This window comes from Scyliorhinus canicula, chromosome 9 (assembly GCF_902713615.1).
Source record: "Scyliorhinus canicula chromosome 9, sScyCan1.1, whole genome shotgun sequence".
In the NCBI taxonomy this organism is placed as follows: domain Eukaryota; kingdom Metazoa; phylum Chordata; class Chondrichthyes; order Carcharhiniformes; family Scyliorhinidae; genus Scyliorhinus; species Scyliorhinus canicula.
Window position 1 is genome coordinate 143,519,386 of NC_052154.1, and position 18,646 is coordinate 143,538,031.

The 18,646-nt window shown below is 50.1% G+C and overlaps 1 protein-coding gene and 1 long non-coding RNA gene across 4 annotated transcripts in view; one reads left to right on the top strand and one right to left on the bottom strand.

Annotated features, from left to right (window-relative positions):
• The window catches only part of qser1 (glutamine and serine rich 1), a 224,330-nt gene extending 220,561 nt beyond the window's left edge, over positions 1-3,769 (bottom strand). For all 3 annotated transcript variants that reach the window (XM_038807828.1, XM_038807827.1, XM_038807830.1), the window contains exon 1: positions 3,599-3,769. In XM_038807828.1, the coding sequence (XP_038663756.1) occupies positions 3,599-3,696 (98 nt within the window). In that variant the 5' untranslated portion in view covers positions 3,697-3,769. The remainder of the gene's footprint in view (positions 1-3,598) is intronic.
• Positions 3,770-3,860: 91 nt separating this feature from the next.
• The window catches only part of LOC119971763, a 38,249-nt gene continuing 23,463 nt past the window's right edge, over positions 3,861-18,646 (top strand). Inside the window, exon 1 of the long non-coding RNA XR_005461907.1 lies at positions 3,861-4,022. This is a non-coding gene — a long non-coding RNA (uncharacterized LOC119971763). The remainder of the gene's footprint in view (positions 4,023-18,646) is intronic.

The following is an 18,646-nucleotide window of genomic DNA, read 5'->3' on the forward strand; positions in this document are numbered from 1 at the left end:
TGTGGAGGGTAGTGAACGTTTTAAGATGATGGATGGAATGCTAATCAAGTGGGCTGCTTTGTATTGGATGGTGTTGAGCTCCTCAAGTGTTGTTGGAGCTGCACTCATCTAGGTAAGTGAAGAGTACTTGATCACACTCTAGACTTGTGCCTTATGATTGCAAGTAGGCTTTGGTAGTCAGGAGGTGAATTACTCACTGCAGAATTCCCAGTTACTGATCTTCTCTTGTAGTCACGGTTTAAACTGGTCCAGTTATCTGGCCTTCAGTTAAAAGAGCTTGAGGAAAAGAGGAGCTTTCTTGAAAACATTGGCAAAGGAGATGTAATGCACCAAGGTAAACTATTGGTGGTAGTAACTTCATGTGCAAATTATCACGAGAGCAGCAAACTGATATCAATATTTAAATAGCCCATGATATGTAATTCATCTACAGTGCATGCAGAGGTTTTGCAGGATAGTTAAAACTAACACTCCCAAGTTCCCTTTATACAGGTCTAATTTTAATACAAATTCCAGGAATCTGGCATTTATGAGCCAACTGCCAAGATTTACATGACTAAATCCAGACTCTTTATCCTAGCGACAGACTCAGACACAAGAAAAACTTGTCTACAGGGCTGAAATCAGGATAACAGAAATGGAACAGCAATGTAAAACCTTGAAGACTAATCTTCCAGAATAAAAATTAAAACTAACCAGTATTAAAAAAAGCTTTTAACCATAATCTAGTGGACCAACTTTGTTGTTGATCTGTTTTACATCTTTCAATCCCTTCTTGCTATATTTTATCCAGTCTGAGTAAATGAAGGGCCGAAGGGCCTGTACTGCGCTGTAATGTTCTATGTTCACATGATGCACTTCATACTGCTCTCCACAAATACTGTCAATATCAGTGCAGCACTTCACATGTGCGTTAAAGGGCATGGTAGAGTTCACTAAATTTTATTCTCCATGGGACAGTTCTGTGATGTATAGCGAGCGAAGTGCTTGCCCGTCATGTGATTTGGATAAGAGGTAGCTAAACTTGTGAGAGTGCTTAGATGAATTTGAACTGGCCCAGAATTAAAACATGATCTCTAGAGTTGAAGTATAGCATTCTGCAGTCAGAATTAATGTGCTGCGGTGGAGGGCACAGTGGCTCAGTCGTTAGCATTGCTGCCTCATGGCGCCAAGTACCCAGGTTCGATCCCGGCCCCGGGTAACTGTTGGTAGAGAGTTTGCAGTCTCCCTGCGTCTGCGTGGGTCTCACCCCTGCAGCCCAAAGATGTGAAGGTTAGGTGGATTGGCCACGCTAAATTGCCCCTTAATTGGGATAAAATAATTGGGTACTTTTTAAAAAATAATTAATGTGCTGGCTATAGGTATTCTATTTGGAAACTTACAGGGAAAGAGAACCAATGTATTTTGACAAGTTCCCAATATTCCAACTTAAGGAATTTAGTGAAAATCACAAGCATTATCTCAGCTGAGTCATAGGGTTCTGGGTTCAAGTCCCACTCCAGAGACTTGAGCATAAAGTCTCAAATGACTATCCAGTCTGTGACTGTCGGTTATGTTATCTTTTGTATGAGACATTAAATCAGTGCTGGGCAATCTGCAGCCTGGGGGCCACATGCGGCCACAAGGCATTTTTTGATTGTTGTTCACCCGCAGAATTGCGACATCCACCTGTCGTTTTTTTCTCCTACTAGTTTCATTGAAGTGAAACGCACATGTAAAGATAGGGCAAGGGAAGTGAGGTGCATTGCTGATTACACACAACATTAACTAGGAGAGCCATGCGTTCCCTCTGCACCCAAAGTATAAATAAATAGTTATTTTGTTTTGCTATTGAAGTTGATAGCAGTTCTATGAGAAGATGAACGATTAAGCATTTTAGAATCATATTGCCATAGTGTAGAAGGAGGTCATGCGACGCATCGAGCCTGCACCAATGCTCTGAAAGAACACCTTACCTGGGCACACTCCCCTGACCAATCCCCGTTACCCCACCTAACATGCACATCTTTGGACACTAAGGAGCAATTCAGCATGGCTAATCCACCTAACCTACACATCTTTGGACTATGGGAGGAACCCGGAGCAGCCGGAGGAAACCCACACAAACATGGGGAGAATGTGCAAATTCCACACAGTCACCCAAAGCTGGAATTGAAACGCAGGTCCCTGGCGCTGTGAGGCAGCAGTGCTAACCACTGTGCCACCATGCCGTAATATTCTATAACTTGAGAAATATTTGGCATGTATTCAATCTTATTCAAGGATCATAGTTAGCGAACATGCCCGATTACAATCTTGCGGCCCACTGTGATGAAGGAGAGCCACTTACCTGGCCCATTCGCTAGCCTAGGTCGCCCATCACTGCATTAAACCAACGTCCTGGTCTGCCCACTCCAGTGGATTAAAAGGTCACTATTATTTTGAGGAAGAACTGGGGAATTCTGCCCAGTGTGCCAGCCAATATTTAGCCCTCAATCAACATCACCAAAGTGATAATTATTGGTCATTGTCATGTTGTTGTTTGTGGGTCCTTGCTGTGCATAAATTTATTGCCATGTTTGTTTCCCTCATTATAACAATGACAACAAATACGTAATTTCTTTAGGTTTCCTTCAGTTGTGAAGGGCACAAAAGAAACAAAAAAGTTTACATTTACTATCAGCTTTTGTTTACATTGAAAACTTTGCCCCCATGTATCTTTCTGACAGAAAAAAAATTAGGTTGGATTGCTGTGCTTACAGAAAAAAAATGTTTATGGTTGAAGCAACCTTTATACCTCCGCCTTAAAAAGAGACCTAGTAGCAGAATGTAATTAATTAAAGCCAAATATTTTCGGGAGCAATGTGGCAGTCCTTCATAAATTTTACTCGATAACCTTTCAACTTTATATAAAGTTTGCCTCAACAACGAAGTTAAACATGCAGACCACAGTATATTCGAATACTCTCGATTTTCATTCTGTTGCTGCCTTTTAATAAAGTTTGAGGCGCTTGATGGGAACTTTAAGTCCCGGCAAAGGAACTCGTGCAAGTCCGTGCAGACCACGCCTACTCCTGCAAACTCAGGCTTTAACAACAAAAAATAGTCACATACCGAACCTTGAATGCACATTAAATTAGTAACCCGTTTTATAAACACCGAGTCTTTTTTTTTCCGATGGCGTTTTTTTGTTTAAAGTGAGGGGAGGAACTAAACTATTTTGCACAAGGTTCCGTCGACAAGGATCCCCGGATCTGAGGCCAGCTTTGTAAACCGACCCTAACCCATCTGCACATGTTATAGCCTTTAGCAAACTCCAAAGAGAAAAAACACAATAAGTCTATCGGCGAGGGAAGGACCACCAAAACAACTGCAGAAAATCCAGGTTTAAAAACAAATAATGAACCCAGGTCCAGCCGATTGCAGCGGCCGACAGCCTGGTACTTTCCTGATGCAACAAGGCGCTTTCCCCCTCCGCTGGACACCGACAGTTTGCATACCCCCGCCACCCCACCCCGGGCTTACAGTACCAGGCCTCGAAGCCCTGATTGATTTTTGCTCACTCAAAACACGCGGGGGGGCTCCTCACATTCACCCCCGTCTCTCGGTGTCTACTTACCTAGATTTGACGCCACTGCCCGCCCGCTCGTACGGCCACGTTTGTCCGCCGGGCGCCAGCGGGTCGCTGAAGCTGGGGGCCGGGTAATTCCTGTCCATGGTTTTCCCCGAGTGCGCCGCGCTGGCGGGGGTCGGGCCGGCCGTCACATGCCTCGCGCTGGCGGGCTGGCCGTTGGGAGCTGCAGTCCTCGCGCTGGCGGGATGGCCGTTGGGAGCTGCGGTCCTCGCGCCACTGTACTGCGTGCGCGTAAGCAGAAGGACGGCGGATGTGCTGGAAATGCAGGCGAAGTGGCGGATGTGCTGGAAATCCAGGCGACCTGACTTTCCGATTTTTTTTCTCTCTCTCTCTCTTTCCACACGTTTGGCTTCTCCCAGGATGCACCTCCTTCTGCTCCCAAAGCTGGCGGAAAGGAAGCAGCTCAAACGTAAGGAATTGGGGAGGGGACGTGACTACTGGCCGGTTATTGTTGAGATTGCCCAGGCCCGTTTTGTCTGAGGAGCTTCGCTAATGCCCGATTGCTCAGAAACACAATAGCAGTGATTTGCTACGGTTGCTTGATAGACGCTAGTCCCAGATAACTTGGGTTTGTTAATGCTGCATTTCCTAATGCTTGATCGTACAACAAATGTTCGGGTGGCTGACATTGAAATACTGAGGCCGTGCTGTTTTTGGGAGCGTGCTGTGCGCAAATTGGCTGGCCGGTTTCCTACCTAATGAAATGAGTCGTAGAATTGTCATCGGGCAGGCGGCGGCCATTCGGCCCATTGTGTCTGTGCCGGTTCTCTCCAAACCAGCATTATGGCTTAGTGCTGCTCCCCTGCCTTTTCCCGTACCCCTACACATTGTTTCTATTCAAATAGTCACCAAGGGCCCTCTTGAATGCCACCTCCACCACACTTTCAGGCAGCACCCTCCATACCTAAGCCACCTGCTGTGTGAAAAAGTTTTTTTTCTCACCTCACATTTGCTTCTTTTCCAAATCACTGTAAATCTGCGCCATCTCACTCTTGGTCGTTTTCTGAGCAGGAATACTTTCCCCCTATCTGTCTAGCCCCCCTCATGATTTTGAACACGTCTACCAAATCTGGCCTCCAAAGAGAACAATACCAACATCTAAAATCTGTCCTCATAACCGATGTTTCTCGTCCCTGGGACCTATTTTTGTAACCCTCTTTTGCACTCCCCAATGTGTTCACGTCCTTCCTATAGTGTGGTATCTAGAACTATACACAACATTCCAGCGGAGGTCTAACTAGAGTCTTGTATAAATTCAAAATAACCTCCTTGCTTCTATCCAGGATACTGTATGCTTTATTAACTGATCTGACCACCTGTCCTACCTTCAATGAGATATGCACCCAGGTCCTTATTTTGTATTGTTTGTCCATGTTCTTCCTACCTTTTCTGCAGTGAACTTCATCTGCTACCTATCTGTCCACTCCACCAACTTCTCTCTGTCCTTTTGAAGCTCTACACTCTGCTCCTCAGTTTACAATACCCCCAAGTTTTGTGTCATCCTCAAACTTTGAACTTGTCCCTTGCACACCAAAATCTAGATCGTTAATATATATCAGGAAAAGCAAGGTTCCCAATACCCACCCCTGGGGAACTCCACTCCACCAGCCTGAAAAATATTCATTGACCATTACTCCATTTCCTATTACTCAGTTAATGTTGCTACTGTTCCTTTTATTCCTCTGTTTCCTATTACTCAGCTAATGTTGCTTGTGTCCATTTTATTCCATATGACTAAACTTCAAAAGATCTTCTTTGGATGTAAAACACTGGGGCCACAGTTGGACATGAAAGATGATAAATAAATGCAAGTCTTTCTCAAAAATGGAAACTCATGGAAGTATTTTATAAACATACAAATGGCAAAAGTGTGGTCAAAAGAAGTATAGATGGAGCGGGGTGGAGAGTGCAATATGGTCCAAAAAGGGATATCTTCTTGTGGGTGCTGAGGTACTAAATTAGTCATTTTCATATGTCTTCACTTAAGAAGATGCTGCTGATCTGTTGCTGTAAAGAAATAGGAAATTGAGAATTAGAAATTAAATATGATTAAAAATAGGTAAAAAAGGAAATACTTAAATGGTTGGCTGCATGGGGAGGCGGTGGTGTAGTGGTATTGTCGCTAGACCAGTAATCCAGAGTAATGCTCTGGTTTGAATCCCACCATGGCAGATGGTGACATTTGAATTCGATAATAATCTGGAATAAACCATTGTCGATTGTCATTAAAAAACCCATCTGGTTAGGGCAGCACGGTGGCGCAGTGGTTATAGAATTTACAGTTCAGAAGGAGGCCATTCGAGTCTGCACCGGCTCTTGGAAAGAGAAGCCCACTTAAACCCACACCTCTACCCTATCCCAGTAACCCCACCTAACTAAGGGCCATTTAGCATGGCCAATCCACCTAACGCTGCACATCTTCGGACTGTAGGGGGAAATTGGAGCACCTGGAGGAAACCCACGCAGACACGGGGAGAATGTGCAGACTCCGCACAGACAGTGACCCAAGCCGGGAATTGAACCTGGGACCCTGGAGCTGTGAAGCAACTGTGCTAACCAATGTGCTACCGTGCTGCCTCATGGCGTCGAGAACCCAAGTTCGATCCGGGTGAAGTTTGCACATTCTCCCCATGTCTGAGTGGGTCTCACCCCTACAATGCAAAGATATGCAGGGTCGGTGGTTTGGCCACACTGAATTGGGCACTTTACATTTTTTTTTAAAGTTTTAAAACGCCATCTGCTTCACTAATGTGAAGGAAATCTGCCATCCCGGTCTGGCCTACATGTGATTCCAGACTCACACAGCGATGCAGTTGACTCTTACCTGCCCTCTCACTGAAATGGCCTAGCAAGACATTTAGTTTAAGGGCAATTAGGGATGGACAACAAATGTATGTAGAATTTACAGTGCAGAAGGACGCCATTCAGCCTATCAAGTCTGCATTGGCCCCTGGAAAGAGCATCCTACTTAAGTCCATACCTCCACCTTATCCCCATAACCCAGTAACCCCACCTAACCATTTTGGACATTACGGGCAATTTGGAGTGGCCAATCCACCTCACCTGCACATCTTTGGACTTTGGGAGGAAACCCACGCAGACACGGGGAGAACGTGCAGACTCCGCACAGACAGTGACCCAAGCCGGGAATCAAACCTGGGACCCTGGCACTGTGAAGCAACAGTGCTAACCCCTGTACTCCATGGTGCCTATATGCTGGCCCAGCCAGCAAAGCCCACATCACGAGCAAATTTTAAAAATTCCGAACAGAAAAGTCAAAATCCTGGAATTTCCTAACAGTACTGTGGTTGTACCTACAACACTGCAGTGGCTCAAGAAGACGTCTGGCCACCACCTTCTCCAGGGTAATTAAGGATGGGAACAAATGCTGGCGTAACCAGCAATGCTCACATCATGAATGAATAAAACAAATTTACCCGATCCAGATAGAATCATCCTAAGTTGTCGAGGATAGTCGAGTGGAAGTTGTGGGAGTGTGGCACAAGTTTCCAATCCTTAGAATTCGTGGTGCTGCCAGAAGACTGGAAGTTTTCAAATACTATATCCTTGTGCAAAAAACAATAGGCCAGTCATTGGGGGAACGTTTTGTGATAACAATCGGGAAGAAAATTAATTTGCACTCGTAAATGTATGGGTTAATTAACAAAGCCATAGGCGGCACAGTAGCACAGTGGCTAGCACTGCTGCCTCATAGCGCTGAGGACCCGGGTACGATCCTGGCCCTGGGTTACTGTCCGTGTGAAGTTTGCACATTCCCCCCATGTCTGTGTGGGTCTTACCGCCACAACCCAAAAGATATGCAGGGTAGGTGGATTGGCTATGCTAAATTGCCCCTTAATTTTAAAAGGAAAAAAAAGTACATTTTTTAAAAAAATGAACAAAAGCCATGCTGGCTTTAATTTAAGGCAAATCATGTTTGATTAGCTTGAGTGAGTTCTTTGAAGTAATGGAGAGGATTGTTGAGGGTAGTGTGGTTGGTGTATATATAGTTTTTCGAAAGGTGTTTGATAAAGCACCATTGTCGTAAATTTAAGAAAATTGAAGTCAGTGGGATTATCGGGGCTGTGGCAATGTGAATACAGAATTGCCTAGGGACAGGAAGCAGAGAGTAGTTTTGAATAGCTGTCTTTCAGGATCAATGTATATATATGGTGATGTTTTGCAGGGGTCAATCTTATTTTAATTTTATATTAATGACTTGGTAATTTTAGGCATAATTTAAAGTTTGCAGATGACCCAAAACCTTAAAAAAGTATCACACAAGAAACTAGTAACAGACTTCAGGGGCCATGAGTAAAATGGTGAAATTGGCAGGATAAATGGCAGAATAATTTAATGCAGGAGTGTAAAGTAATTAATTTTGAACTGGAAAGATTGAGGACAGGACATATAAACTAAAAAGTACAATTTTAAACTGGGTGCAGGAGCAGAGTATATGTACACAAGTCTTTGAAGGTAACAGGACAAGATAAACCTGTTAATAAGGTCTGTGAAATTCTTGGCTTTACAAACCAAGGCATAGAGTGCAAAAGCAATGGTAAACCTGTATAAAACACTGGCCCCAGCTGGTGTTTTGTTGTCAATTCTGGACACCACATGCTAGAAAGGTGACCGCAAATTGGAGAAGGCTGCCAAGGAAATTTACTAGAATGATAAAGGATGAAATACTTCAGTTACACAATTTGACTAGAGAAACCCGTGTTCTCCTTAGAGCAAGGGAAGTAAAGGTGAAATGTGATAGAAGCATTCAAAATCGTAAAAAGTTTGGATTGAGAAACTCAGGAGAAGGGTCAATAACCAGAGGGCACAGATGTAAGGTCATTCACAAAAGAACCAGAGGGGACATGATGAGAAAACCCACCCAGCTCCTTTGCTATTCGTATCCTACCTGTTGACCTGAGGCTCGACCTATTCACACTCGACTCTAAAACACAGTTAAAATCTCCTCCCATAATCAACTGGTACGTGGCTAAGTCCGGTATTGCTGCCAGCAACCCCATCATAAAACCTACATCATTCCAATTCGATGCATACACATTCACCAACACCACCGGCATCCCGTCCAACACCCACTCAATCACATATCTCCCACCCGGGTCCCTCAATTCCTTCGCGCTCACAAACCCTGTTTTCTTACTCATCAAAATTGCCACTCCCCACAACTTTGAATCAAACCCCGAGTGGAAAACCTGACTGATGCACTATCAATTACCACAAAGACGAGAATAGTGGAATAATCGAGGCTTTATTGAGCAGATGTTGTGCCTCCTGTAGCTGGAACCAGAATGGCTGCAGCACCGGCGAGCACACACATTTATACGCCGCCTACTGGGCGGAACCAGCGGGCAGGGATTTACCCATGTACCTCTACTATACGGACCTTACCGTACACAGTCCTGGTGGTGATGTGGGCGCCGACGTGGTCACCTGTGACTCCGGGAGCGTGTTTTCCTCGTCTTCGTCACCCCTGAGTGGAACCAGTGGGAGGACGGATCCTCCTGGGCGGGGGCAGCGGTGAGGTTCGCTGGAGGGAGGGTGAGTGGCGTAGGGGTGAATGAGGCAGACGGGAGGGGGGGATCCAGCGGGTGCCAGGTCCTGGAGGGAGACTGTCCTGGCGCCCATTGGGGTGTGCCACGTAGGAGTACTGCGGGTTCGCTTGTAGGAGGTGGACTCTTTCAACCAAGGGGTCCGACTTATGGGTCCACACATGCTTGCGAAGGAGGACGGGTCCAGGAACTGTCAGCCATGTTGGGAGCGAGACTCCGAGGTGGACTTCCTGGAGAAGACAAACACACGTTCGTGAGGGGTCTCATTAGTCGCGGTGCAGAGGAGCGATCGGATGGAGTGGAGCGCGTCGGGGAGGACCTCCTGACAGCGGGAGACCGGGAGATTTTTAGACCGCAGGGCCAAAGGGACGGCCTTCCAGACCGTCCCATTCTCTCTCTCCACCTGCCCGTTTCCTCGGGGGTTGTAGCTGGTCGTCCTGCTCGAGGCAATGCCCTTGCTGAGCAGGAACTGACGCAGCTCATCACTCATAAAAGAGGATCCCCAATCACTGTGGATACAGGTGGGGAAACTGAACAGAGTGAAGATACTGTGGAGGACTTTAATGGCAGAAGTCATATTGGGGCATGGGATGGCGAAAGGGAACTGGGAGTACTCGTCAATCACGTTCAGAATGTACATGTTGCGGTCGGTGGAGGGGAGTGGCCCTTTGAAGTCCACGCTGAGGCGTTCAAAAGGGCGGGAGGCCTTCACCAGGTGCGTTCGATCTGGCCGGTAGAAGTGCGGCTTGCACTCTGCGCAGACCTGGCAGTCTCTAGTGACAGTCCTGACCTCCTCCAATGGAGTAGGGCAGGTTGCAGGCCTTGACGAAATGGAAGAACCAGGAGACCCCCGGGTAGCAGAGGTCATAGTGGAGAGCCCGGAGTCGGTCCACTGTGCGCTGGCACATGTACCGCGGGATAGGGCGTCAGGGAGCTTGTTGAGCTTCCCCGGGCGATGCAAAATCTCGTAATTATAGGTGGAGAGCTCAATCCTCCACCTCAAGATCTTGTCGTTTTTGATCTTGCCCCGCTGTGTGTTATTGAACATGAAGGCATTGGTCTTTGAGGAGAGTGAATCTCCTGCCGGCTAGGTAATGCCTCCAATGTCTCACAGCTTCCACAATGGCTTGGCCTCCTTTTCGACAGAGGAGTGCCGAATTTCGGAGGCATGGAGGGTGTGGGAGAAGAAGGCCACGGGCCTGCCTGCCTGGTTGAGGGTGGCGGCCAAAGCTACGTCTGATGCATCGCTCTCGACCTGAAAGGGGAGGGACTCGTCGACCGCGTGCATCGTGGCCTTGGCGATGTCCGCCTTGATGCAGTTGAAGGCCTGGTGGGCCTCAGCCATCAGGGGAAAAATAGTGGGCTGAAGGAGTGGGTAGGCCTTGTCTGCATAATTAGGGACCCACTGGGCATAGTAGTATAAAAACCCCAGGCATCGTTTCAGGGCCGTGGGGGAGTGGGAGTTCCATGAAGGGACGCATGCTGTCGGGGTCGGGCCCTAGAACTCAATTTTCCATGACATAGCCAAGGATGGCTAAGCGGTTGGTGCGGAACACGCATTTCTCCTTATTGTACGTGAGATTAAGGAGTTTGGTGGTCTGGAGGAATTTTTGGAGGTTTGCGTCGTGGTCCTGCTGATCGTGGCCGCAGATGGTGACGTTATCTAGGTACGGGAAGGTGGCCCGCAGTCCGTACCTGCCAACTATTTGGTCCATCTCTTGCTGGAAGACTGAGACCCCATTAGTGACGCCGAAGGGAACCCAAAGGAAGTGATAAAGACGGCCATCTGCTTCCAACGCAGTGTATTGGCGGTCCTCCGGGCGGATGGGAAGCTGGTGGTAGGCGGACTTCAGGTCCACTGTGGAGAAGATCCGATACTGCGCAATCTGATTGACCATGCCAGATATGCGTGGGAGGGGGTACACGTCGAGCTGCATGTACCGATTGATGGTCTGACTGTAGTCAATGACCATCCTATGCTTCTCCCCAATTTTTACTACTACCACTTGAGCTCTCCAGGGGCTGTTGCTGGCCTCAATGACCCCTTCCCGCAGAAGCCATTGGACCTCCGACCTGATGACCGCGGTGCGGTCAAAAAAGGGGCATTGGAGAAGAGAGGAGAACGGGTGCGAAAAAGCAAGGTGGCGGCGGGCGGAGACCAGGCAGCTTGGGCTCAATGGACGTGGGAGCAGCAAGAGTTCCTACGAAGCTGCTTTGTGGAATTGAAGGCAGAGATGTTGGCCCCTATGAAGGCGTCGATAGAAAGGCTGGTAAAGACCCAGAGGATGCAGAGGACAGCGATTAAAGAGGTGCAGCAGAAGGCCTCTGATAACAAGGACGTGATCCTGGGCCTGGCAGTAAGGTAGAGGCGCACGAGGCACTCTATAAAAAGTGGCAGGAGAAATTTGAGGATCTGGAAAACAGGTCGAAAAGGAAGAATTTGCGGATTCTGGGTCTCCCTGAAGTCGCAGAGGGGTCGGATGCTGGGGCGTATGTCGCCACGATGCTGAGCATGCTGATGGGTGCGGGAGCCTTCCCGAGGCCCTTGGAGCTGGATGGGGCGCACGGAGTCCTGGCGAGGAGACCGAGGGTGAATGAGCCGCCGAGAGCTGTGGTGGTGAGGTTTCACCGCTACACCAACAGGGAGTGCGTCTTGAGATGGGCAAAGAAGGAGCGGAGCAGTAGGTGGGAGAATGCTGAAATTCACATTTACCAGAACTGGAGCGCAGAGCTGGCCAAGAAGAGGGCAGGATTCAATCGGGCCAAGGCGGTTCTCCACGGAAAGGGGGTGAAGTTTGGGCTGTTGCAGCCCGCGCGATTGTGGGTCACATATCAGGACCGTCACCACTATTTTGATACGCCGGACGAGGCATGGACCTTTATCAAAAATAAGAAGCTGGACTTAAATTAGTGGTCTGTAGCATGCTTTGGGGGATGTTGTGGAGTGGGAGAGAGCGATATTTGTGTTTCTTTTTTATTCTGTGCGGGCGCTCATCTGGGAGGGGTTGTTCCCCATGTTCGGTGGCTGGGAACCATGGGTCTCTGGGGATGGGGGTGAGGTCGCAGGAGAATGGAGCTGCGCCATAGAGGGCAGGGTCAGCCCAGACTGGGAGCGCGGGTTTTCTTTTCCCGTTGAAAGAGATGGGGTGGGGGGAGGCTGTATTGGATTGGAGTCCACATTGGTCTGCAGGGGTGTGGAGGGGGGGCACTTGGATTTTAGGAGGGAAATCTGCAGGGATCGGTGGCAGAGGCAGGAGTGGCCGGAGTCAGCTGACTTACGGGAGTGCAATGGGGGGAGTAGGGGGGGTCAAGCAATTGCTTGGCCTGGGGAGGGGGGGGGGGGCTACTGGGTTGCTGCTGTATTGACTGAGGGGGAGCCGGAGATAATAGGGAGAGTCGGGGCAGGGAGCCTCCGCCTGGGGGGCTGGAAGGAGCGGGAGGCGTGTGCACGTGGCTGGCCCAAAAAAGGAGATGGCTAGTCGGCGGGGGGCGGGTAGTCCCCCGATCCGACTGATCACGTGGAATGTGAGAGGCCTAAATGGGCCGGTCAAGAGGGCCCGGGTATTTGCGCACTTAAAGGGACTGAAGGCAGACGTAGCCATGCTACAGGAGACGCGCCTGAAAGTTGCGGACCAGACCAGGATGAGGAAGGGGTGGGTAGGGCAGATCTTTCACTCCGGGTTGGACGCGAAGAACAGGGGGGTAGCAGTTTTTGTGAGCAAGCGGGTGACTTTCGAGGCAGTGGGCATTGTGGCGGATAAAGGGGGCCGGTATGTGATAGTGAGTGGTAGGCTGCAGGGGGCCCGGGTGGTGCTGGTGAATGTATATGCCCCAAATTGGGACGATGCAGGGTTCATGAAGCGGATGCTAAGTCGGATCCCGGATTTGGAGGTGGGGAACCTAATTATGGGGGGGGGGGGGGTTTCAACACGGTACTGGACCCGGCAGTGGATCGGTCAAGGTCGGGTAAGAGGCCAGCTGCGGCCAAGGTCCTGACGGGGTTTATGGATCAGATGGGGGGAGTGGATCCGTGGAGGTTTGCTAGGCCAAGGGCGAGGGAGTTCTCCTTTTCCCATGTGCACAAGGCCTATTCACGGATAGCCTTTTTCGTGGTGAGCAGGGCACGGATCCCGAGAGTAGAGGGAAGGGAGCACTCGGCCATCACGATTTCGGATCACGCCCCGCACTGGGTGGAGCTGGAGTTGGGAGAAGAGAGGGGCCACCGCCCGTTATGGCACTTGGATGTGGGATTATTGGCAGATGAGGAGGTCTGTGGGCGGTTCCGGGGGTGCATACAGAGGTATATGGAGGCCAATGACAATGGGGAGGTCTCGGTGAGTGTGGTCTGGGAAGCGCTGAAGGCGGTGGTTAGAGGGGAGCTGATCTCCATCAGGGCTCACAGAGAGACGAGGGAGAGGGATAGATTGGTAGGAGAGATACTTAGGGTGGATAGGAGATATGCGGAATCCCCCGAGGAGGGGCTGTTGAAGTAGCGCCGGAGCCTCCAAAAAGTGTTTGACTTGTTGACGACGGGGAAAGCTGAGGCCCAGTGGAGGAAGGTACAAGGAGCTGCGTATGAATATGGGGAGAAGGCAAGTCAGATGCTGGCGCATCAGCTGCGGAAGAAGGAGGCGGCAGAAAAATTGGGGGAATCAGGGACAAGGGAGGGAATACGGTGCGGAGTCCATTCAGAATAAATGAGGTCTTTAGGGACTTTTATGAGAACTTGTACAAATCAGAGCCCCCGGAGTGGGGAGAGGGGATGCGGCGGTTCCTGGACCAATTGAGGTTTCCGAGGGTGGAGGAGGAGCAGGTGGAAGGCTTGGGGGCCCCGATTGGGATGGAGGAGCTGGTTAAGGGGTTGGGGAGTATGCAGGCGGATGGGTTCCCGATTGAATTTTATAGGAAGTTTTCGGAACTGTTGGCTCCGTTGCTGTTGAGAACTTTTAATGAAGCAAGAGAAAAAGGTAGTCTCGCCCCGACGATGTCGACAGCTCTGAACTCGCTTATTCATAAGCGGTCAAAGACCCCCTGCAGTGTGGCTCATATAGGCCGATTTTACTTCTTACTGTGGATGCCAAGTTGTTGGCGAAGGACCTGGCCACTAGGATTGAGGATTATTTCCCGCGGGTGATACATGAGGATCAGACGGGATTTGTGAAGGGCAGGCAGTTGAATGCAAATGTGTGGAGGCTTCTGAATGTGATTATGATGCCCTCGGATGGGGAGGATGCAGAGGTGGTGGCGGCTATGGATGCGGAGAAGGCCTTTGACCGGGTGGAGTGGGGGTACCTGTGGGAGGTGCTGGGTAGGTTTGGGGAGGGGTTCATAGGGTGGGTTAAATTGTTATACCAGGCCCCGGTGGCGAGTGTATCGACGAACCGGTTGAGATCAGAGTACTTCAGACTGTATCGTGGAACGAGGCAGGGGTGCCCTCTGTCCCCCCTGCTGTTTGCTTTGGCGATTGAGCCATTGGCCATGGCGCTGAGGGAATCTAGAAGCTGGAGTGGTTTGGTTCGAGGAGGGGAGGAGCACCCCGTCTCATTATATGCGGATGATTTGCTTTTATATATTACAGACCTGGTGGAGGGGATGGGGGAGGTTATGCAGACCCTCAGGGAGTTGGAGACTTCTCGGGGTATAAGCTTAATGTTGGTAAGAGCGAGCTCTTTGTGGTACATGCGAGGGGCCAGGAAAAGAGGTTGGAGGTGCTGCCGCTCAAGGTGGAGAGGAGTTTTCAGTATTTGGATATTCAGGTGGCCAAGAGTTGGGGGGTCTTGCATAGGCTCAATCTGGCACGGCTGGTGGACCAGATGGAGGAGGACTTTAAGAGGTGGGACATGCTACCGCTCTCCCTAGCGGGTAGGGTGCAGTCTGTCAAGATGACGGTCCTCCCTAGGTTTTTGTTTGTGTTTCAGTGCCTGCCCATCCTCATCCCTAAGGCCTTTTACAAACGAGTGAGCAAGTGCATCATGGGATTTGTGTGGGCCAATAAGACCCTGAGGGTTAAAAGACTGTTCTTGTTGTTCTTGGAGGGTGGGGGGGGAGGGGGGGGGGGCCGCTGCCGACGCGGTATACCACGAGCCCGGTGGTGACGGCGGCGCTGAAGATTTGGGGGCAATGGAGGCGGCACAGGGGGGAGGCGGAGGCCTCAGTCTGGTCCCCGATACAGAATAACCATAGGTTTGCCCCGGGCAGGATAGATGGTGGGTTCCGAAGCTGGCACCAGGCGGGAATTACAAGGCTGGGGGATCTATTCATTGACGGGACTTTTGCCAGCTTAAAGGCACTGGAGGAGAAATTTGGGTTGCAAAGGTCATGTCCAAGGTCCTGGACACTCGGGTAAAACCGAGTTTGGGGATAGCGTTATTTGGGGTATCAGAGGATCCGGGAGTGCAGGAGTCGCGAGAAGCCGGAGTTCTGGCCTGTGCCTCCTTGGCAGCCCAGAGAAGGCTCTTGTTATTGTGGAGGGACGCCAAGGCCCCAAGTGTGGAGGCTTGGATCAATGACATGGCGGGGTTTCTTAGGTTGGAGAAGATAAAGTTTGCCTTACAAGGGTCCTTGCAGGGGTTCTCCGGGCGGTGGCAACCGTTCCTTGACTTTCTCGTGGAACGTTAGGTGGAGGTCAACAGCAGCAGCAACTGAGTGGGGGGGGGGGGGGGGGTTTCCTTTTTTTTCCCTGAAAGGGGCGCTTACCCTACTTTGTTTTGAGTTGGGTGTTAATTTGTTAAACTGTTTATCGTTTAGAGGGTTAAGTTGTTCTGTTCGGTTGGCATGTTGCCCTTTTCCCTTTGTATTACTTTCCTTTTTGGAGCGTTCTGTAAAGCTTTTTGAAAAATTTTGAATAAACACATTAAAAAAATAGCACTTGGGGCCCCCCAGGGTTGGCTGGCTGGCTGCCGCGCGCTGGAGTCGGCAGCTGGTGGGGCCCACAATACCCACGAGGGTGCCTTGCGGTCGGGGGCGTATGACTGGGCGTTACGGGAGGCCACTTCTTTTTTTTTTTAAATTTTAGATTACCCAATTATTTTTTCCAATTAAGGGGCAATTTAGCGTAGCCAATCCACCTACTCTGCACATTTTTGGGTTGTGGGGGCGAAACCCACGCAGACACGGGGAGAATGTGCAAACACCACACGGACAGTGACCCAGAGCCGGGATCGAACCTGGGACCTCAGCGCCGTGAGGCAGTTGTGCTAACCACTAGGCCACCGTGCTGCCCTGCGGGAGGCCACTTCTAACGAGTTAGCGAGCTGCCTAGTTCCCGCAAGATCAAGTGTACCCCCTTCCAGTAGCCGCTGGCGGATGTACGCAGACCTCATGTCCGTAACAAAAGCGTCTCGAATTAAAGGTTCTGTGTGTTGGACTGCCGAAACTGCCTGGCAGTCACAGTTCCTACCTAGGATGTGCAGGGCACGCCAGAAATCGTCCAGAGACTCCCCGGGGAGTTGCTGTCTCGTGGCCAGGAGGTGCCTGGCGTATAGTTGATTGACTGGTCGAACGTAATGTACCTTCAGGAGCTCCATCGCTTCGGAGTAAGTGGGCGCATCCTGGATGGGAGGAAAAATGTCAGGGCTCACCCATGAATAAAGGACTTGGAGCTTCTGCGAATCCAAGGGTTCCTCAGCGGATGTTCGGAGGTACCTTTCGAAGCAGGCTAGCCAGTGCTCAAAGGCGGACGTAGCGTTGGCTGCGTGGGCTCAGCTGCAGGCAATCAGGCTTGGTGCGTTTTTAAAAATATTTGCTCAATAAATTATGCACTATCAATTACCACAAAGACGAGAGTAGTGGAATAATCGAGGCTTTATTGAACAAAGATGTTGTGCCTCCTGTAGCTGGAACCAGAATGGCTGCAGCACCGGCGAGCACACACATTTATACGCCGCCTACTGTGCAGATGCAGCAGGCAGGGATTTACCCATGTACCTCAACTATACGGGCCTTACCGTAATACATGTAATACTACTAGTGGTGACTACCACACTGACCCACCCACCCCTTCCTTAGCCTAACCTGGTCCTTCACACGGAGGTGCGTCTCCTGCAGAAAGACTACCTCCACTCTCAAGCTCCTGAGGTGTGCATAAACCTGAGATCTTTTAACCGGTCCATTGAGCCCTTGCATGTTCTATGTTATCAGTCTTACCGGAGGTTTACGCCTCCATTCCTCTCTACCGTCCGTCATCCTCGCCCTTTTTTTCTAGTCCTGTTAATTTCACCCTATACTTGGCTGATCCAAGATGGTCCCGTTCTCCGCCCCTGACCATGTTTCTTCTTCCACTTCGCCTCGTTGAGTCATCCTCCCTATCCCTTCCCACTTCCCCCTTACCCCCGCCACCTCTTCCCCTGAGGCCACCTCTCGGCCTTCTCCCCCACCTCACTTCCGTTCACCAGCATTACATGCTAGCGTGGCAGCCCCTGCCCAAAGGCCTCTCTCACTGACCTCTGCCCCTCCCCCGCCGCCCTCACCTCTCTGCTCAGTGAAGAAGACTCCCCACTGACCTTACCCTCCCCCACCCAAGCAAAGAGTCATTTTGAATCATAGGTCACCTTCCCCGAACAAACAGGGGGGGAAATAAACACACAGCTCCAGGCAAACGGACATCCCCTATAAATTTTTCACCCCTGCTACACTTTGCAACCCAACATTAAATAAAACACCAGAGAAAACCCCCTCCATATCATAGGAAAAGAAAATCCTCCACTCCCTACCCCCACTCTACCCATATTCTTAATTATTTCAAAGTGCCTGCACCTCAGTCTCCCAGAATTGTTCAATTCAGTTCTAGCCCAGTTTATGCTCCTCGATAAAGTCATTGGCCGTTTCTGGGGTCTCAAAATAGTATTTCCGGCCTTCATATGTCATCCATAGTTTCGTCGGGTAGAGCACCCCAAACCTGATCTGCCGCCAATATAGCACTGACTTGGATTTGTTGAACCCTGCATGCCGTTTTGCCAGCACGGCTTTGATATTCTAATATATTGGGACCTTGTTGCCCACCCATTCCCAGTTGCTCTTCTCCCTGGCCCACTGCAAAATCTTCTTTTTCCCCATGAACGTATGAAGTCTCACGATCAGCGCCCGCGGCGGCTCTCCCGCCCGAGGCTTCTGCCTCAGAGACCTGTGTGCTCTGTCCACTTCAGGGGCCTTATCCAGCACCCCCTCCGCCACTAGCCCCGCCAGCATCCTTGAAACTCTCACTCGCATCTTCCACTCCTTCAGGCAGGCCCACTATCCAGACATTCTATCTTCTCAAACTATTTTCCTGCTCATCCACCTTTGCTCTCAACATTTTGCAAAGGCCTCCTAAGAGCCCCACCTCTGCCTCCCAATGCCACCACTCGATCGCTGTCATCCGACATCACCCTCTCAGTCTCGAGGATCTGCGACCCCTGCATCTCCAAGCATTTCTCCACCCTCTCCATCGAGCCCTTCAGGGGTGCCACAGCTCCTTCGATGGCCTTCA